The sequence below is a fragment of the Apostichopus japonicus genome, chromosome 13 (genome assembly GCF_037975245.1).
Source record: "Apostichopus japonicus isolate 1M-3 chromosome 13, ASM3797524v1, whole genome shotgun sequence".
In the NCBI taxonomy this organism is placed as follows: Eukaryota; Metazoa; Echinodermata; class Holothuroidea; order Aspidochirotida; family Stichopodidae; genus Apostichopus; species Apostichopus japonicus.
In genome coordinates, this window is record NC_092573.1 from 2,170,145 (window position 1) to 2,191,919 (window position 21,775).

Sequence of the window (21,775 nt, forward strand, 5' to 3'; positions counted from 1 at the left end):
GTACTATGTACAACACTGGATTCGTGCGTAACATATATTTAATCAAAAGTACTATGTACAACACTGGATTTGTGCGTAACATATATTTAATCAAACGTACTATCTAACAGTAACACCTTATGGCCAACTCCACCAGCCTACTCCACAAGCGAGCCAGGGCTCGCCGACAGCTAACATGCATCAGTGAACATACTGTAAAGATTAAACTATTGTTACAAAATTAAGGGCATTCCTATATCGTCTTAGCATTTCGGATATGCAAATGAGGGATAAAGGTTAAGGGTGAGAGTTAACTTTACAATTGAATACAATCATTTGTTATTTCATGAAAAATATAGTGGGCCAGCAGTCTTTATTATAAGATGTTACATTTGCAAAGAAAATAACAGGTGTGTGTAATTTTTCCGAATTGTGCATCCATGGCATTTGGCCAAAATGTCAGATAGAAAAATGACCACACTATGTCATACACTCCTAGTCAAAGTTAAAATGTTTATTGTCGTACAGAATTAATAAAATTTTATTTATTATGTATTACAAAAATTATGCTTATACTTTCAAACAAGTGTCTTGAGTACAAAGTTTCATATAGTACTTATATGGCACACATCTTAGTTAACTACCCTTACAAATAAAGCACTTGTGTTACACTGTAGATCTGTAATGTCTTCTTTTGAGGGGGGGGGGGGGGAGGTGGGAGAATCAGTTATCTGACCTTTAATTTGTGGTGTAATACATACATTTTGTAGAAGAATACATTGAGCATTTACAGAGCTCTGCATGGTCTTCATCCATATGTCTATGAGATGTTTTATGAAATGTTGTGGAGCAGTAAATTAAACACTCAATTGAACAACTTACTGTACCAACTATACTAACAATAAACATGTTCACTAATTGTAAATTGACTTAATAAGACTTTCTTGGTTCAAGTGCAAGTTTTTAAAATAATTGGTTGCATTTGTTTTGTCCTGTTTTATCTTTAATTATTAATTTTTGAAGTTCTACCTATTCATTCTCTCTCCCTTTTCCCCTCAGACAGATGTTACTAAACTACATGTATGGGTCACAATGTGAGTAAATGTCAAGACTCTTGGGGGGGAAGGAGAACACTGTCCCTCTTTAATACCAAGAGATGAAAGTATTTCAGACATGGACAAATGGAACTCTTGCTATGAATAGCTAGTAATCCGTAGCAAGCCCAATTAGTAATGTGACGATGATGAAGTGCTCAGCACAACAACGGAGGAGGGTCTTTGAAGCGGCCAGGAAAGGCAAGGTTCTTTTCTTAGGAGCATTGTTGCTGGATAAGCCAACAGAGATTGTGTCTAATCTTCTCAACACTCCACAAGAGTTCGATGAGCAGAAATGTACGCCATTAATTATCGCCACCCTCAACGGGCATGACAGTGTAGTTAAGTTACTCGTCGATCAGTTCAGAGTCGATGTCAATCAGACAGGGAAGGTCAAATTTAGTGGATATGTCATTGAAAAGGCCAGTGCATTGTGGGTAGCAGCCGGCGCTGGTCATCTAACCATTGTCAAGGCTCTGATATCAAGAGGGGCTGACGTCAACCAAACGACACTGACACGTTCCACACCGCTCAGAGCCGCCTGCTACGAGGGTAGAATCGACATCGTGCAATATCTCGTGGACCATGGTGCTGACATCCACACCACTAACAAATTCCGCAACTCTTGTCTGATGATTGCCTGTTACAAGGGGCACCATAAAATAGTGAAATACCTTCTAGAAAAAGGACTTAACCCAAACCTTCAAGCTTTCTGTGGTGGAACAGCTTTACATTTTGCGGCTGAGTTTGGTCATCTAGAGATAGTGAAGGAGCTGCTAAAGTACGCCACGCAGCATCTTCCCAACAAATACAACCTTTCTCCTCTCATGTGCGCCGCCGACAACAGCCAGGCCGAAGTGGTTGAGTATTTTCTCGACCGCAAGAACGGTATAAATGCTAGCAGGAAGGATCACATCAGTGCCCTAGAATTGCTCGGTGCGTCATACGCAAACTGCAAAGATAACTTGAACTTACAGAAGACTTACCATTACTTGTACTGGGCACTTATTCTGAGACATCTTCACTCTGACTCTGTGATAGCCAAAGATGTTTCAAATCAGAGTGAAGCTTACGAGGGTCAGAGAGAATCTCAGAACATACAGCAGCTTAACGAGAAAAAGGACGATCCGTTCAAGTTACAGATTGAGGCTCTCTTAGTTCGAGAGAGGATACTAGGATACAAAAACCCCGACCTGCTCCACCCCATCGTGTACCAGGGAGCGGTTTGTGCGGACAATATGCAGTTTAGGAGATGCATCTCCCTGTGGAAGCATGCCATGCATATACGACAAGAACAAGGACGGGTTATACAAAGTGACTTGCTTAGGTTTGCTCAGGTATTTTCTCAAATGCTCCATATTGGAGAAGTCATTCACTTTAAAGAAGTCTACAATGTCGTCAGAGCGGGAGTGAAGGAAGTCCACAACTCACAGTCAAAGGCGGATTCCTTAGACGAAGATGAAATGGTAACCTTTGAACTCACTTATCATAAGTCTATTCTAACTATGCTGTATCTCATGTGCATCATCATCCACAAAAATATCCAGAAAACTGACGACGAGGAAATCATGTACAAGAAACTGGCATACCAATTCCTGGCTATGAAACCAGTCTTATCCAATGGATCCAGCCCTCTCCACCTAGCAGCTGACCAAAACACCCCCGTAGACGATTTCCACACCAACGACGTTTGTTCGTTTCCCCACATGGCACTGGTGCAGTTGCTTTTGGAGTGTGGGGCTGACCCTAATGCAACAGATATAGATGGGAATTCCCCTCTACATGTCATATGTAAGCATGGCAAGCCAATCAGTGACTTCATGACATTGCATGCAATCATTTATAACTTGATCAAAGCAGGTTGCCATGTCGATAGGGTTAACCATAGCGGTGACACGGCAGAAAATGCAGCTAGCACAGGGGTAGCAGAGGTGCTTCTGAAGACGATGACACCAATCAACTTGAAATGTTTATCGGCTAGGATAGTCCAAAAATTTGCTTTACCTTACAAGGGTAGTGTACCAAAAAGTTTGGAGGAATTCATTGACATGCACTAAGTTCCACTACCAACATTTATGATTGCATGTATCATTGCGTGATTTTGCCATGAAACTTAAAACGGTGTTGATTGAGATTGACATATATATGCTGTACCACAGGAAATGGGTAGAATTAGAGAAAAGGGAGGTGGGGGGGGGTGGGTGAGAGGGGGGTAGGTAAATAGTGCTGTTTATTAGAGTGTAGCCACTGCCTATGATTGTTTTCTGAACAGCTGGGAAAGGCTGTCCAGATGCATGATTCTTTAAGTTTGACCCGATGACAAAAGTGAGTCAATTGTGTACAATTATTTTGATAACATTTAAATAGTTAAGACAATTCTGAAGAAAGAGTATAATTTTTAGATCGAGGATACGATGCATGACTCACCAACATAGCTTGTCAGGAAGTGGACAATGCAGTACTCCACAAGGTGTTTTCAGATGGCACAAGTTTGGCAAGAAATGGCAAAAGAGTGATAAATTTCAATATCCTTCCAATATCTTGACCAAAAATGATTTGTAAAACATCAGCAGGTACCATGAAAATGGAAATCAATTGCTATGATTTAAACTAACTTGGGGGCATGGTAAAAGGATGAGTCACATTTTAGTAAACGATACATTTTTGCAGAAATAACTAAATAATACACACACAGCCTTGTCACATCTGGATGAATAACACACAGTTTGGTCAAGTGGTCAATACATCTTAAAGTTAGCTACTGAGTTTGAATGAATTTTGAATGGGGAACAGAGTATAATTGTGATTTTAATCTCTGAATGTGTTGTTATTGGTTACCTGAACAAATGCTATCTGATTAGGTAAGGTGAAGAATTCTGTCTGAAAGTGGCGATGTTCTTCTGTGACTTCAGCATCGTCAGTTAAATTTAAAACAACTATATATATATATAAACATGTCATTGTTGACATTCTACACTTTATTGTGTCACTAAAAGGAAACTTTTTGAGTTCTTCACTTTGAGGTCGGTAGAAGTCAGCAACTATCCATTCTTCTATAATAGTAAAATTGCCACAATTGATTCATTGAGGATCTGTGCTGATATGAATTCAATGAGATCATGCCAGTAGAAAATGATCCTGCTTGAAATAGAAGTAGTCAGAATATACAGCCCATCTAATTAATAATCCACCTATTACCTATCCACCTATTACTTATTGGTTATATACTGCCTATATACGTGGATCCCTGAGTGGCATCAGTTAAGCACTGGTCAGTAATTACCGCTACGCATATAAATATATCCATCAATGGTACTATAATAATTACACTGTAAGAATGCAAGAGTGAAGGTATGATAAGCTTATCTATTTATTTCCTGTATAGATATGTTGTTTATGGTGCATTAACTTTAGTATGCTACTCTGTTGTATGATAGATAATGCTCGAGGCTACACTCATTACGACATTATCTGTCAAGAACAGCCAAATTTTATACTGTAGCTGTGAAAGGTTGATTTCTCAATAAGTTCAAACCAGAAATTGAAATGTAACCAACAGACTAGTGTACATTTTACATTTTTAATGGTCTAGTGTTTCTAACTTAATTTGGTGCCTTAAAGTTACATTTATCATCTTCTTAAAATATTGAGAAATTGGCCAGCGATATTCAACAAAAGTGGTTGCAACGAGCCTTCCGCTAACAAGATTGTGAACTGTAACCGATTGGCCGTCATATCTCAAATGTTTGGGCCTAGCTAATGCCTTTGTCACAGATTTAAGATCCACGTCACTGAAAAAGCTTCCTACCAGTATTTAAGGGTATAAAATGAAGAATAAAGCTTGCTCTTGATCGTGCTGACACGTTTTAGTTTGGCTTCAAACTTAATTTAAATTGATCAAAATTTTGACGAATTAAAAGGAAGTTAAAAGTCATGTCTAATCCATGGAAGTGCCAATTCCAACCATCTAGGGGTGTGCTTTTACCCAAAACATTTTCTCCTGTTATTAGCCCATTCCAAGGAGGGGTTTGACATTTGAGTTTGCAACCCTTATCCGGGCATACATATAATTCCATCGTTTTTACTTGATCACCGTACTGTTGTGCAACTGGAAGAGCTTTGGATAGAGTGGTCTTGGACAAAACTTTAGTAAATGTATGTAAACCCTGTGACAATAATTGCCCTTTGACCCCTCAGACTTCCTAGGCATTTAATCAATACAAGTACAGTTGGACAGAAACCGTTGAGTGCAACAATATAGTGAAAGCACACCCCTCTGCATGGAAATTGCAGTGAAGCAGTGTCATTGAACGATTGCTCCCAAAGTGAAGTGACAATCAGGTAGCATGAATGTCTTTACCAAGACTAGGTCGAAAGAGACTACTGCAACTATGATGATAAAACTATACCCCTGTAATGGAGATCTTTCTGTTCACAGTAAAGACCCTACCCCTCTCAGATAAGTTGAGACAATGATTGGTTTATTTTAGGATGGCTTATATTGTCTGCTATCCATGTAGTCAATGTGTTTATTAGCAGTTGTCATGTGTATGCCCGAAGACAAGTCAAAAACACGAAAATGTACAAGAAATAAAATACTTATTACAGGTAGTTATTCAAATGTAATGTGAACAATACTCTGTGTATATTTTGTTTCATGTTTCTTTTATATTATTTTGTACTAAGTGTAAACATACAATGAAAATCATTCTTTTCTTGTTTTGTCATTTCTGATATCACTTTAATTTTGCTGTTAATGTCATTTCTTTGCCAAATCAAAGTCAGATTTTGTGAAGCTCTAGCTTTTCAAGAGTGGTTCTAAAAGTTGCAGTCTTAATCCCTAACCCTACAACCACCTGCTATTCATGTGAGACTGTAACTCGGAAACCACTTGCAATATGGAGCCAAACAGTTTTGAGGTCTGCCTTATAATATTTGCATTTAAGGAACTGGAAGCAAATTGCAAAGAATTCTCATCAAAATATAATATGGTCACCATATCATACGTACTCTTCTTTTGAAGTAGTCAATTCATGAAAAAACACAAAAACAAACAGATAAATGATTTTCATTTATTTTCTCCACAACTGATTGGTAAGAAGTGAATGTTACAACTTGTGAAAGATTTACTCAGACTTTGAATCACATATATCAGACCCCCGTTCCACCAGTGAAGATTATCCCACCACTCCCCGGTACAAAAATAAAAAAAGTACAGAATGATGAAAAGATGGTGGTCACAAATTCTGATTTTTCCAATTTTTTTAATCCTTTAATAAACATACCAAATATATCCACATAGTTTTAACTTTTTAATGTATATACACATTGCACAAAGTGAAATTTTGAAAGTTTCCATGCTCACACTGATAAAGTCCATAAAATCCCAATTATTTCCGCTCTTCAACCACATCTGTACATTAAATAGCACTAACCACTTTTGTATACTGTAGGGCAATTCCATGAAACGTGGACATAGGAGGCCCAAAACATGAAAAGGGTCACATCTAAAAGAAATAAAGAGTTTTTGTACTCTTGAAAATTTCTCACTTCTTAAGAAGAAGTTCTACAAATATTTGTTTAACAGCACATCACCCCTGGCAACCATTGTAGCAACCATCAGACGCTGCAGAACTATATTTCCTTAAAGGCTTCAAAGAAAGACATAGTTAACCAACCCTGTATGGCCAAAATCAATGTAAACATATGGGAGATCCACTGTTGATCATTAATCTGTTACTTTAACTAAGCAAATAACACAGACACCCTCACTCTACACAATGACTGTTCTAATGTCATACTAAAGAATCTTTAAAGAATTTGTCTCTAAAGAGTACCTCTCAGTTTTTAATAAAGAAAGAATACAGAATCCCTGACTTGCCACACCATCCAGACAGACTTTTCACTTCTTTAATATTTCAATTCAATATATCATAGCCTGTGGCCATCAGATATTGCACTCAGAATAATCTATTAACTATGATGTTCCCGAAGATTCAAGAATGTTTCTGGCAGGTTGAATCAATACTACCTAGTGCAGTGTGTTAGTACCTCCTGTAGGACACATACAATACTCATCTCATGGAGAGCCTCTTCAACTGCAGCCTCACTTCTTACAGACGCTGGTGAGCTACCAATGCTGTCACCTTCATCGGCCTGTGGGGTGGTGCTCTGCAACTTCCAGGGCATCTGTGACTGCTTTCACTATTGTTTCAATCTCAGCCATAGCGCCTAGTCCTACAAAATAAACAGAAATTGATCTATGCATTAATTAGAAATCTTAGTGACTCAACCAATTAATAGATAAATCAATCAATCATCAATAAGTCACATAGCTGTAAAAGTCATGTTAACTCAGTGTAGTGTCAATGTGAATATAGACAAGGTAAGTGATGAGCCATGGTTCACAAAAGAAAACAGAAATTCAGTTTCTAATTGTCTCAGTCGTTTTGTCACGGTTTGACCAAAAACCTGCATCTCTCTGATATGCAATAAACTGGTTTGCATGGAAATTTTATCTTATTGCTCTCCAACCTGAAAATCCCCCCCCCCCAAACCTAGGAGGGTAAACGCACAACCCGTTTACTGGAGGGGATCAGATGAGTATAAGAAGGGACGGGGGAGGGAGTTGGGGGGGGGCATTGAAAATCTTACTAAATAGATCCAATGCATTATCTTTATAAAGTACTTTTGTGTGATTGGAATATTATTTACCTTCATCTCCACATGCCAGTTTTTTCTTGATGCATGGCACCTCATGGTATCCCCAGGATTTGAGAATATTAATCTGAGATCCAGTGATAGGATGATCCCACATAAAAGTGTTCATAGCAGGACAAAACAGTAGAGGTTTATGATTATCCCAGGCCCTCATGACACAGGTCTGTAACAGATGCAAAATATCATTTAAACTTAGCCTCTGGCCCATAACAAATTACATTCAAAATAATAATAATCTGTTAACAGTGATGTTCACCTGCTTGACCAGTCAAGTTGAGATGTAACTGATTTGACAAAATTACCAATTCCGATAGTAATTCAAAACATTTGAGGATACCCCAATAATGCATTTGAGCAATCACAATAGCAAAATAAAAAACCCTCTTCTATCCCTCCTTTTCACCATATTTCTCCCCCTACTGAGCTATCACAGTTTAGGATCTGCTTGTAAGCCTTACCTGTATTACAATACATTCATTTATTTGGTTTTATCAAAAGGTACACATATGGATAAGTGTACCTCAAATAGTTCGAAGGATACATATTCATGCATTGCAAAGGAAGTAATCTAAATAAAAATCTACGTGGGCTTGTCTAGTGGGTCACTCCCTGTATAACACAGTATAACCAAATAACATATATAAACAAAGCAAAAAAATACTAAGAAACAACAAACAGCATTGCTGAGAGAAGTAGAAAATATGTCAACTAATTAACTTTTAAGATAAACAATTTTTTCGTTTTCTGCTGAATGATGAAACAGTCCTACAACTTTTAATGTCATGTGGCAATGAATTCCAGAGCTAATTGGGACAAATTCTCAGAAAATTTAAGTGAGAAATGTTCTAAAATGTGACGTGCGAAGGTATTAAGCTGACATAATGTTATATCTGTGAATATCGTAATTATAGGTGACATTTGTAGGGAGTTAATTATGAACAAAGCAGTAAGCGAAGGTAGCAAAGTGAACATGACTTGTAAAGCTAATGATTTTGTGATGGGTTCAAGTACAGTAAAGTATCACAAATGTTTCAAAATGAGTAGAAAGAGGCTAAAGAATAATTTGTCTGTGAATATCGTAATTAAAGGTGAAATTTGTAGGGAGTAAATTATGAACAAAGCAGTAAGCGAAGGTAGCAAAGTCACCAAAGTGAACATGACTTGTAAAGCTAATGATTTTGTGATGGGTTCAAGTACAGTAAAGTATCACAAATGTTTCAAAATGAGCAGAAAGAGGCTAAAGAATAATTTGTCTGTGAATATCGTAATTAAAGGTGAAATTTGTAGGGAGTAAATTATGAACAAAGCAGTAAGCGAAGGTAGCAAAGTCACCAAAGTGAACATGACTTGTAAAGCTAATGATTTTGTGATGGGTTCAAGTACAGTAAAGTATCACAAATGTTTCAAAATGAGCAGAAAGAGGCTAAAGAATAATTTGTCTGTGAATATCGTAATTAAAGGTGAAATTTGTAGGGAGTAAATTATGAACAAAGCAGTAAGCGAAGGTAGCAAAGTCACCAAAGTGAACATGACTTGTAAAGCTAATGAATTTGTGATGGGTTCAAGTACAAGTAAAGTATCACAAATGTTTTAAAATGAGCAGAAAGAGGCTAAAGAATAATTTATCTGGTACCACATCCCAAAATGCTTTGCAAAGTGGTCAAATCGCTATACAAGCGCAAAGATGTACAGCAGTTTTGTACACAGGAACTGTAACTGTGTTAAACCACATATTGCTGTAGAAAACAACCAGACACATGATTGATTGATTTGTTGTTGTGTGCACCCACCATGCTATATTGTTAGATTGAGTAACCACTAATATATCCAGGAAGTCTAACTTGAGTGTTTTCTCATCATTACAGTAGTTCATGTCTACCAAAGTAAATAGGAACGGTTATACTGTAATAATTTATACAAGACAAACTTCAAACTCTTTAAAACTGCTACACAAAATGTGAACACTAAGTTATTCCCTGACAGCTACTTAGGTCTTCTCTTCTACAGTAGCCTGCCAGGCTCCTGTTCTTGAGGCTGAAGCAGTATCCTCACACAGGGAATGTCACAACTTACTTAACAAAGACAACATTGCCAGACGTCTCAATCGGGAAAGAGTTTCCATTCAGATTGGGTATGTGAGACTACAAACAGAAACTTGATTCAACTACTTAATGCTTCTCTTCAACGGTAGCCTGCCCAGCTCCTGTTCTTGCGGCTGAAGCAGTATCCTCACACAGGGAATGTCACAAGTTTAACAACGACAACATTGCCAGACGTCTCAATCAGGAAAGAGTTTCCGTTCAGATTGGGTATTAGAGACTACAAACAGAAACTTGATTCAACTACTCAATGCTTCTCTTCAACGGTAGCCTGCCCAGCTCCTGTTCTTGAGGCTGAAGCAGTATCCTCACACAGGGAATGTCACAAGTTTAACAACGACAACATTGCCAGACGTCTCAATCAGGAAAGAGTTTCCGTTCAGATTGGGTCTGAGAGACTACAAACAGAAACTTGATTCAACTACTTAATGCTTCTCTTCAACGGTAGCCTGCCTGGCTCCTGTTCTTGAGGCTGAGGCGGTATCCTCACATTAAAATTAAAAACAGAAAGTTGATTCAGCTTTTTCAAGTCTTACCAAGAGATTATCACAAATTCCACCGGCAGATTTAGCCAACGTGTTGGCATCCATTGGAGCGACCACCATCACATCTGCCAACCGCCTCAGTTCTATATGTAAGACAGGATCGGACATCTTCTGCCATATCTAAACAAATAAATGGGTATGTGGAAGGTTAGGGGATGATAAATAGGCACAGTTGTACTGGAAGGTTTAAATAGATAGACATACTGTACCCTACAACATGCACAGACATCGGTGTCACACTAAATATTATCAACATAGTTTTCAGCAGCATAGTAAGTTCCATGTAGTGACAATTCTTCCAAGATTGGCTACAATGTTATGATATGCAGTCTTTCTCAAATCACATACATACTTTCTTTACTTTTAGCCTAGGCATTATATTGAGAACATATATTTGAAGCCCACTCACCTCCCACTCAGAATCATCCGTAAAGAGAGGTACACCTTCTGGTAAGTCTTCAGGACTGAAAAATCTGAGTGAATTGGTAGAAGCGACAACTGCCACGGCCAGCTGTGAGAAGATATCATAGACAGGCATTACGTCGTTTGGTTTGTCGATAACGTATTCAACAGTACACTAGCTACCTTTCAGATCCACTCATTCCATGTTCACCCATGTAATTTGTGTACTAATATGTGTGAACATTAATGGATAAATTTAGGCACACAAATTTATTTTGATTTGTTTTAGACCATTTCAAACACAGAACTGTCTCTGGGTTGAATTTCTATAACACAAGTATTTCAGTTTTAAGGAATGTTTCTTTAAATACATCTGAGGTTCATCAATTAACATGACCAGACTATTTAGTCTAATACACAGACTATTAGGTCAGTCACTCAGAAACACAATCGGTAAACGTATGGCTCTTATATGGCCTCCTATGACATATTTCCGATACTCTTAGGACATGGGCAAATAATATTGAATGTCATCCATGGTTACTCAGATGATATTTTTATCAAGTTGAAGGTACATTTTTTGGGTTGGGTCATTAAGGATTAATAAACTAATGAATTAACATCAACATTTATGTCTGCCCTGAGGAGAAGTCCTTTTTCTTCATGAAAAACAGTAATTACATTTTTATTGAAGGCAATTATTTTAGGATGCTGGACAGCCACATGTGGGGAAAGCCAGATGGCTTGAAACTTACACTTCACATCAGTTGGCTATCTTGTTTGACAGTTTAGTTCTTTTTTGATTTTGTAACATTTTAAAGACCAGTTAAGTTTGGAAAACTGCAGACTTTTCCTACATGAGAAACCCAGCTTACTTAAGCCAGCTTGGGCTCAAGAAAAGACTCAAAGATGTTAGGATGCTTCTCATGCTAATACTTTTATCCACTTGACTAGTACTGGTTGGCGTCCTTTAAGAATGTTAAGTCCACCTACCCCCTTTAACATACACTAGGGCAAACATTAAGTACATCTCTTGCAAAACTGTTGCATGAATATCATTATGGACATTAATGTATGTAGCAATAATTTAATATTAACATCCTCCAGCCACACATGCACTCATGGTTTGTCACCCTCTGCGTTATATCCTAAAGTGGATGTTGCCGAGTACCAACGTAGAAGTAGAATTGGGCAATATCACTTTCTCGAAGTTAGGTATAGCCATACAGACTTGTTCTGACTCGACGTAAGTGTTTATTTTAAACACAGGTAATTGATGTCCCTTAAAGAGTTCGTCTACAACTCTGGTCGAGTTGGTCGACCATAAATTACTAGCATTCGAATGCTAGTAATTTATACATAACATTGAAAACATCCGGCACACCAGTTGTGAATAATGCATCTATATATTTAAATTGAAGGTGCATGGGGGAAAATGGAGGCAATTAACAAGCATGAGAATATTCCAAGATTCATTTCAGAGGCAGTGATTTTACAGCTGAAGGATATCAAGCACTTTCTATCTTTCATACATGTACATAAACTCACATCAGCTGACTGTAAGAGACAGGCTAGTCCAGGCACTTTAATAGACGCGACACTGCCAGAACAGCCAAGGACCACTGTCTTTTTTGATGTTTTATGTAACTTTGACAAATCTGCTGACATGATCCTGTCGTGTCTGTGATCTAGAACTCTAGAAGAAGAGAGAACAAACATAAGTACAGACTGCTATATGACTACTATTAAGGCATTGCAAGTTTAAAAATCTATGAGATACAGGCTTTACGTGTGTATTGTACATCATACAGTAATTGGGGCAATGATACTATCTGCCTCAATGCATACATGTATACAGTACAGTATATACAGGTACCTCAAACTTGAAAGCCCACCAATCCAGTCTCCTGGTATGTTCAAACTTGATGTTACAGGTAGGTTAAAATTAGGGTATATACCATACCACAGCTCTAGACCAATGAGGAGAAAAGAGATAATAGACTGCAAAGCATTTATATCAATCCATCATAATATACACTTAATCATGAATCCACCAAAAAAATTCATCCTTAGGAAAGGTGTCTAAGGCAATATTGGGAGGTAATGTTTGGATATGAGACAAGATTGAGTTTGGACGATACAGCATGATATTTTTGTATGATGTGTGAAAATTGGGACGCCAAATCATCGTATATCCTCTCTATACTGTAGAGAGCAGGGTAGGAAACAGAGAAAGTAAATAAATTTCGACAAACATAAACTGCACTAGGCCTGTGACCAACCAATACAAGTGCTTTACTATATAGTAAACCATAGATTCTTATTTTAATCTTTGTTTCTTCAAATGCTAACAAAAAGACGATTAAATATCCCACTGCCCTCCGCCCCCCCCCCCCCTCACCTGCCTCACAACACACGTAGAGTTAATACTTCATGAAAGCGCTTCTGAATACAAAGTTTACAGGTCTTGACTGTGCCTAGGCTATAGCCAAACCAAACTTACACTTAAGTTATACTAGGCTAGGCTTAGTATTAATAATAACAATGTGGGCCTAACCTTCGCGAAGTTAGGACACAAAGTTACCGTGGTAAGATTCTTTTTGAGAAAAATCACCCAATTATAGAGCCAATCTGTTATCAACTATTTAGGAATGAAAGGCGTACTCCCAGTCTCCCATCAGTCAAATGTTGACGAAAGTATTTTTTGCTGCAAGTTAAACTAGCTACAGCTGACATTTGTAGCCAGTATAGTATGGACGGCCATTTTGGCAAAAAATACAACGACGAAACAAATAACGAAGTGATTATTCGCAGGGCAGCCCGGCGAATAACGTACACAGACACCTTATTCGCAGGGCTGTGACGATTTTGAAAATAGGTTTATTATTAGGTTTTGCTATTGATACCAGTCAGTTTGGGGCCTTGAAAAAGCCAACCTTTTAGGCCCAAATAGTCTTAGCCACTTCATAAGCTAATTTTTGGAACCCCAGCAGTTCACTTTTAAAAAATTATTATAAGGGAGCTTATCTTGGGATTCCCCAAAAGCCGACATTGCCTGAAAGCCAATATGGTCAAGGGTGTGACACTCCCCTCCCCCTCCCACACCTTTACATGCAAATGAGCAGTCACTCTGCAAAAACAAAGGTGAAAATGAGGGATGACATTTTTTATGTAGGCGGTACTAATGCTAGACTGGTTCAATCTTAAGGCCCTAGGCTCCCAAAACCAATCCTAACAGCATTAAGATAGGTATCCCAAAGGCCAATAAATTCCTCAAAATATAGGGGCTCCCAATTAAGACTCTCAAAAAGATAGCTGGTGCCCAAAAGCAAACTCGAATAGCCCCAAAAGTTACTGAGCCCGTTAACCCAGTCTAAGGCTGCCCTGTGAATAAGGTGTATGTGTCTGGCTATTCGCAGGGCAGCCCTGCAAATAAGATGCTTGTGTCTGGCTATTCGCAGGGCAGCCCTGCAAATAAAGTGTCTGTGTCAGGCTGTTCGCAGGGAAGCCCTGCAAATAAGGTGTCTGTGTCCGGCTGTTCGCAGGGCTGCCCTGCGAATAAGGTGTATGTGTCTGGCTATTCGCAGGGCAGCCCTGCAAATAAGATGCTTGTGTCTGGCTATTCGCAGGGCAGCCCTGCAAATAAAGTGTCTGTATCAGGCTGTTCGCAGGGCAGCCCTGCAAATAAGGTGTCTGTGTCCGGCTGTTCGCAGGGCTGCCCTGCGAATAAGGTGTATGTGTCTGGCTATTCGCAGGGCTGCCCTGCGAATAAGCCCCACCAACAAATAAAGAAGAAAGAAAATTGAAAAAGGAGAAATATGCAAAATGGAACAAAAATATGTAATACCAATGTTAAAATTGTGAAAGGCTGCACTTAAAAAGACAAATAGAAAGACAATCATGGATTCATGTAGCGAAATATATCAAACACATACAACCGAAGGATAAACAAGGAGCACCGGAAAGACAAAATTGATCCAATTGTCAGAGCAAAAAGATCAATCGCCCAGAAAAAAGAAGATGAGTTGTAAGCAAAAGCACATTCGCACGAAATCAAAACGAACGCTCACACGCGAAACGAACAAGTGCTCAGAACAAAAAGAACAAGCGTCACCATAAAAACGAAGATGTAACATAATCAAAAGGACATTCGAACGAAATCAAAACGAACGTTCACGTGAAATGAACGAATGCCTATGAACTAAAAAGGACAGATGCCGCTGTTTTGCTTACCTTGACCGTGTTATTTTACGTAATGTAGTTACGACATCTTGTATGCACGACACCTCTGTCCAACTACGCTGCACCGTGCTTCACAAGGGTCAATGAACTGTGTGGGCTAATCGTCCTGTTATCATTGTGCCTACCAGGAATATTTAACCGGGGCAAAGGCAGACGAGGCTGTTCGTTTTGATTATGTCCCAATTTTCGTATTGATTCTGTCCCAACGTTCATTTTGATTTATGGAGAAAAATTTCAATCGTGGGGTCGACCCTTCATCAGTTCGTGCAGTCATGTCGTTTATTTACATTCTTATTATCGTTCCTTTTCATCTTTGTTCCTGTCTGTTTGTCTCTTGTTTCATCGTTGTATTTTTTCCCCCAAATGGCCGCCCATAGTATCGTATGGGGTATTACTGGGTATTATGGGGAGCAAGTAAGTTCATAATAACCCATTTTGTCTGTGCAATTTAATGATGTCAGTCGCCGACTATCTTTACATAGTCACGTACGTTTGGCAGGGGAGGGGTGGGGGAGTGAGAATCTGTCATCCCCAAAAAGTTCAGAATTTCTTTCAAGTGACTTACATACTACACAATCTCATAGGGTCGTATACACCGGGCAACATGTTAACTTCTATACTTTACAAATATAGCAGATGTAGTTAATATGGTTATGGAAATAACACCATTTGCATTGTACCTCCCCCCCCCCCCCAATCCTTTGACCATTTATTATTCATAAAAATTTATTATCAAAACTAATATTTCTCATATTCTTTCAGTTTTCGGATAGTTTGGAATCTCCGACTGTATTTGTTAAAATACCTACAAGAGAACTGTCGCTGATAGCACTGTAACTTTTTGGGCTGCTTGGGATACCTTACACAGAATTAAATTCTCTCTGACATAAGCGTTTCTTCAAACGAGAGAACAAGAAATTTCTCAAAATTCAACAACTTCCGGGGGCTTCTTCCCTGGACCCCAACAAGGGCTTTGTAATGAATTCCCTAGAAATTGAATTTCTCTCTGAAATGTATTTTGTATTTTAAAATCGCTACGAGAGAAAAAGCCTGGATACGCTTGAGTTCCGCCTTCACCCTCACTAGGGCGTATGGAAAGCCGTTTTAACATTTAATAAGGAATTTCAGATATCTCGAAATAATTTCAGATATCTCAAATTAAATTACAGATATCTCAAATGTATTTAAGATATCTAAAAATAATTGCAGATATCTTAAAATCAATTTCAGATATCTCGAAATACCAGAGAATTTCAGATATCTGAAATTGAATTCGAGATATCCGAAATTGAATTCGAGATATCTGAAACTGAATTCGAGATATCTGAAATTGAATTCGAGATATCTCGAATTCTATTTCAGATATCTGAAATAAAATTTTAGATATCTCGAATTAAATTTAAGATATCTCGAATTTAATTTTAGATATCTGAAATAGAATTTTAGATATCTAAAATAAGAAACAATTTAAGATATCTCAAATTCCCGATTAAATGTTAAAATGGCTTTCCATAAGGGCGGCCCTGAGATGCATTTCCAGAGAAAGTTTACTAAGTGTAATTCTTCTTTCGGACATGTATCTTTGCGCTCCTAAATCGCTACAAAGGCGATCAAGAACTATTATGAAAGTACTGGAGCTTCGGGGAGTGGGCTGCACCTCCGATGTCAGTCAATAATAGTGTACAGTTCTAATTATAGAAAAAGTTGCCGCTTTCGTTACTTTTCGAAACGATGCTCAGCTATAGTCAATGCAAGTCGGTTTCGACAAAGATCAACATCAGTCTTGAGAAATGTAAAACCCTGGTTATTTGACCATAAATTTTTGTCACGATTTTGAATTTCATATAAGATGAATATTTAGTTATAAATTCACATTTTGGTTCACCGGTGAAGCGTGTGATAGGGTGGGGCGGCGGGACGTGTCTCTAGTCCCCTAAACTTCACCGTGATGTAGACTTTTGCAAGTGCGTTTTTACACTTCCAAAATATATTCCCATACCCACAAACTGTTTGCTTCCCCTACTCCACCTCACCCGACTTTGGAATTGCTGATGCCGGCATGCCGCCACACTATATCCTCAACCGGCAACACTGCGTCCCCGGCAGCAATGCCCTCTTCTCTGTATATCTAGTCTGTATGGAATTAACGTTCATTGCGGCCCGGACGTCATCATCGACTTGAATTTTACATTTGGTTACCATTAATCTACTATAAAAGTGAATTAATCGGTTAGAGCTCCTGCGCGCATTCTACTGTCTTTATTCTTCTTCTTGTTGTTTTCTTTACAGGAGTGGGAACGACTCCGATAAGCTTCTGACATCTTCGTGTAAAGCGTTTGTTGGGAATCTGCAGTGCTATTGTTACCAGTTACGCTTTACTGTTATATTCGTGAGACCGGACTACACCTCAGAAGTCATCAAAAGGATAGCCTTCTCCTTAACCCTCTACATCACATCTATACCCTGTATCAAATGATCCTTTGTAATGGTAAAGAAAAATTTACCTCTATGATGATTCCTCTCCATCCCCACCACGTGTCTTCAAACCTACACCTATATACTACTATGGTTCCAAAAATGGAAAAGTAAAAATTAAGGGTGAGTTGGTCGTTGCCGGAGGGCGTCAGAGACTGATACCCATACAGTCTCAACCCTTTTCTGAGGGTAGGGTGGGTGTATGAACATGTTCCATTCTGCATTTGGTATTTGCCCCATTGTCACCAGAATATGCTATTGCCCTCCCCTACCACCCCTCCCCTCCCCCCTCTCTCCACCCGCCTCTCTCTCCACCTCTCTCTCTCTCTCTCTCCTCTCTCTCGAATCAAAGCTTTTTATTTGTGTCCCCTTTTTGCACCGATTCCAAACATTTGTCCTTTTCACATCGCGAGGGAGACAAAATGAAACAAAGAAGACAAACAAGTCGGAATAATGTTCATAAGTTATTAATGACGTCACAGATTGTCATTAACTGAATACAATTTACATACAAACTTGTGCTAAAATCGAAACGTGCCAGACGTTTCGAAGGTGTGAGTGAAGGGGTATGACATTTGCTGTCAATGATAACAAAAACAAAAAAACAGAGGTAAAAACTATCATTACTTTACAAGTAAACAGGTAATGTAGCCTATTTGTGTGTGTAAGTATGTGTTTGTTTGTTTGTTTTCCTGTCGTGGCCGATAAAACTTTCATATTTGAGTGAAAAACTGTCATTTCTTTTCTGAGTTTTCTTTTAATTTAAAACCAAACCGAAATTTTTAATCTGTATATATAATATTGCACTTTAACTTCCCCGTCACACACATATATATGTAAGTACCTGTTGCTTTAAAGTTCAAAACATTTGACATTTGATGTAATTTCAATTTAACAGTTTGCGCTTTCCGGTACGTGGGTTCAGGTTGGGTTATATTTTTGATGCCGTATAGGCATTTTCTAGTTCCGTGGTCATTTCAGTTGGTAGGTCATCAGGATTTGAGTCATGCATGGTAGATGGTTGGCTGTGGTTGGTTGGCTTGATATTTACTTCCTCTTGTAGATGAAGAAACCGACACCGGCAGCAATACCGACGACACCAACCACGCAGAGCACCGCCACCGCAGCACCGCTCGATGAACCATTAGAGACGATCAAGCCAGGTGCGGCAGCATTAGGCTTTGGCGTTGATGAGGCAGCGGCGTTCCCTTTTTGTCCACCGTTTCCACCGAATGCAACACCTCCCCCTGCTACGAAAGGTGCACCACCTCCTACCGAAGACCCATCTACGTCATTAGTGTCTGGGGCATCGGTGCCATCTGGAGTATCGCCATCTCCACCGGCCATATCGCCAGTGGCACCGCCTGCTTGGGCACCGCTGTTGCTGTTAGATTCGCCACTGCTTGAGCCGGATGATCCAGATGAGCTGGAATGGTGGATGATGCCTGCACCCGGGTTATTGGGGTGATTTTGGCTGGTACCTCCGGCCATGCCTGCAGCACCTCCAACAACCTGTGGTGGTAAATCGGGTCTCACCTCTCCGGAGTTCTGAGCATTTCCTCCTGCATGGATGATTTTTTGAGGCATGGCATCCAATGCGCTTACCAAAGCTGCAAAGAAAAATAAAACATTTTGTGAGACATAGTAATGTTATAGCCACATTTCAACATATATGAAGTTATCTAAATGGTCTGATTGATATTACGAAGGCCGGGTCGGTATATTAATTCAATGAAGCAGCCGTCATGCGTTAGCCTAAGCTGAATGACATTTTGTGTGAGGATGTCTGATGTTACAGGAAATACGGTCATTAAAATGTGTGAGAGTGTTTTATGAATAACTGTAACAAATCGTATATCAATGTCTATCATGTATCCATTCGGAGAGAGTTAGAAATCCAATGAAGTTAGCATTGTAAATGCACAGTCATATTGACCATCTTTGAAATTGAAAAATCTGAAACAACATTTACATTAATTGAGAAGGATTTGAACAATCATTATGACTTTTTCTTGGGTGGACTTGGGCTATTGGAGGGACAAGAGGGGTATATACCAAGGTATCAAATATTGTTCAGTTTAACTCTACAATTTGTATACAATTTATTACCTCTTTTAGCCTCTATTAACCTCTTTAACTTTGTACACACAACTTTAAGAAGTTGTAAAGTTTGTCCGGTTTGTTGTGTTCTTTTCTCTCTTTTTAAAGTAAACTGACACTTTCTTTTTCTTATTCGAGAGATAATTTTATAACCATTTCCTGATGAGCACTGCTTTCCCCAAATCTCAAAATTACTCTCTGTGGGAGAGTGTCTATACCCCCTCCCCCTTCCCTTTCTTAGACCCAGATATTGAGTGTGGTAAAGTTAGTCAACAATCGTTTCACTTAGAAATAATGTTTCGCATTAGTAACGAACAGAAGACGAAATGTGAAACTTTGTCAGTAACAAACAATTCTTTCTTAAATATTGAGAGAAATTCCAGCTAGTTCATGTCCTATTTTCGTTTTATCACTGATTCAGTATTTTAAAAAAATACCCAGCTGCATCCGGGTTTAAAAAAAAATTAAAGTAAGATTTCATTTATTATAAATCAAAGTAAGACACCAAGTTTTTCCAGATACTTTTACTTATAATGTTATTAAGTGTATTAATATTTATATATTAGTGTTAATAAAGTAATTAATAATTCGATTCATTTTTTTCGTCCAGACACGTTAATGAATGCAACGATAAAATCCAAACATTTGTCAATTTGTTTTTTCTCTTCATCCTTTGAAATCAGGCTTGACTACAAGTTAAGACGTAATCAGCACTATAGTAATGGGATTAAACCATTGAATGAAATCGACAATAATGATCCAAATGAAACGTCTGCGCAATACCTATTACTTACATCACTTAATAATAGATTTGGAATTAGAAGCATAGAAATGGATTCGATTCATGACACCATTTTAGCTTGCAGCGTATGTTAGGTTTAGTTAACTCTTTTAATTAAAACAAAAACTAATGAATTTCAATACCAAACTAATGATTGAAATGCTTCAATTTAGAACTAATGAAACGAAATTGAAATATTCAAATAAAAAAACTAGCAAATCGGAAAACAAGAAACAATATAATATTCTATTTAAAAAGGAAAACATTGCAACTTACCGAAAAGTACAAGAACAGCGATGAAGGTCTTCATGGTGTCAGTTGGTGTCTATTTGACAGTTATAGTTGTAAAGATTGAGACAAACTCTTCAGTGTTCTTCGATACTCCTTACAGTAGAGACTTGAGGTGATGACTGCTCGATACCGGCTTGTTCCCGACAATTTAAAGGTTTGTCGCGAATCGAAAAAACCGTCTAAATAAAGATTTAACCGGGGGCCAAAGAAATGTGAAATGAATACAAACGAAATATTATTAGTCATCATTTTATCTGTCAATCCCCATCCTTCTTCATTAAATATAATTTCCTCTCATTTCCTACAAGATTAAAAATACTGGCAACATTTCCCTTCTTGCAGAAACTAGGGGAATTGAAATGGTCAGGGGATGGAATTGACATTTACAAGCCCCAAAATATAGGAGAAAAGAGAACTGGACGGATGAATAGATGTAAGAATATTGATCACCTCTCCATTTTATATTTCTTTATCCTAAATGTAGTCATAAAAAATATATGGATATTTTTTATCGGCGGTAAAAAAAATGACGCCAAGGGAAAACTATGTACAGTCGTAATTATGAAAAGTTAAATTAAGACTTATGATTCATTTCTATATTTGAATAGTAATTCGTTATATCGACTTCCTTCTTAGATCAAGAGCCAATGTATTCTCTAGAGGATTTATTGTAGAAGGAAGTAAGATACATGGCGGCTATACTAAAATAACGACCACATATTCGTTGGCATGGCATGTGTCGCTGTGTTTATGCACGTTGCTCAAACAAACTTGAGAAATGTTTACGGCTTTGTGTTTCGCATAATGATGTAACAATTCAATTTTAATTTATCAAATCATCTCTATTGTTTGAACCATGCCCACATTGTTGAAGTGAAACTTTTTTTTTTGATTGACTTTGGCGAGAGGATCGTTTATTATAATATATATTATATGTATTGTGAAGAACGGGACAAAGATCAATAGGGAATAATGTAATATTCACGTTTGGGCTTAATGGAAGTTGCTCGGTTGGGAATTGAATCGGTTGGCGCGTCATGTTATAAA

At 38.2% G+C, this 21,775-nt stretch overlaps 3 protein-coding genes across 5 annotated transcripts; 1 reads left to right on the forward strand and 2 right to left on the reverse strand.

The window, feature by feature from the left end:
• The first annotated feature begins 1,013 nt into the window (after nucleotides 1-1,013).
• Nucleotides 1,014-5,783, forward strand: LOC139979130 (protein fem-1 homolog B-like). The gene has a single exon (XM_071989827.1). It carries the CDS (start codon nucleotides 1,220-1,222, stop codon nucleotides 3,128-3,130), a length of 1,911 nt encoding a protein of 636 aa, XP_071845928.1. The 5' UTR covers nucleotides 1,014-1,219; the 3' UTR covers nucleotides 3,131-5,783.
• A 348-nt stretch (nucleotides 5,784-6,131) lies between these two features.
• LOC139979135 (phosphopantothenoylcysteine decarboxylase-like) lies at nucleotides 6,132-13,583 on the reverse strand. Of its 3 annotated transcripts, none has more exons than XM_071989833.1 (6): nucleotides 13,397-13,583; nucleotides 12,388-12,535; nucleotides 10,847-10,948; nucleotides 10,429-10,557; nucleotides 7,788-7,956; nucleotides 6,132-7,310 (listed from the first exon to the last, which is right to left on the reverse strand). In XM_071989833.1, exons 2-6 carry the CDS (start codon nucleotides 12,505-12,507, stop codon nucleotides 7,222-7,224), a joined length of 609 nt encoding a protein of 202 aa, XP_071845934.1. In that variant the 5' UTR covers nucleotides 12,508-12,535; nucleotides 13,397-13,583; the 3' UTR covers nucleotides 6,132-7,221. The 3 variants fall into 3 exon arrangements, with proteins under 3 accessions (XP_071845934.1, XP_071845935.1, XP_071845936.1); XM_071989834.1 differs by having other exon boundaries at nucleotides 13,424-13,582; XM_071989835.1 differs by having other exon boundaries at nucleotides 13,454-13,578.
• Nucleotides 13,584-18,007: 4,424 nt separating this feature from the next.
• On the reverse strand, nucleotides 18,008-20,873 carry LOC139979137 (uncharacterized). The gene is made up of 2 exons (XM_071989836.1): nucleotides 20,714-20,873; nucleotides 18,008-19,166 (listed from the first exon to the last, which is right to left on the reverse strand). Exons 1-2 carry the CDS (start codon nucleotides 20,745-20,747, stop codon nucleotides 18,604-18,606), a joined length of 597 nt encoding a protein of 198 aa, XP_071845937.1. The 5' UTR covers nucleotides 20,748-20,873; the 3' UTR covers nucleotides 18,008-18,603.
• Between the last annotated feature and the right edge of the window lie 902 nt (nucleotides 20,874-21,775).

Coding starts and splice junctions, on each gene's coding strand:
- LOC139979130 (XM_071989827.1), top strand. CDS start 1,220: ATGATGAAGTGCTCAGCACAACAACGGAGGAGGGTCTTTGAAGCGGCC.
- LOC139979135 (XM_071989833.1), bottom strand. CDS start 12,507: ATGTCAGCAGATTTGTCAAAGTTACATAAAACATCAAAAAAGACAGTG. Junction 10,949..12,387: donor GTCTCTTACAGTCAGCTGAT/GTGAGTTTATGT, acceptor ATCTTCTCACAG/CTGGCCGTGGCAGTTGTCGC. Junction 7,311..7,787: donor ACTGGCATGTGGAGATGAAG/GTAAATAATATT, acceptor TTTATTTTGTAG/GACTAGGCGCTATGGCTGAG.
- LOC139979137 (XM_071989836.1), bottom strand. CDS start 20,747: ATGAAGACCTTCATCGCTGTTCTTGTACTTTTCG. Junction 19,167..20,713: donor CGCTGTTCTTGTACTTTTCG/GTAAGTTGCAAT, acceptor TTTTCTTTGCAG/CTTTGGTAAGCGCATTGGAT.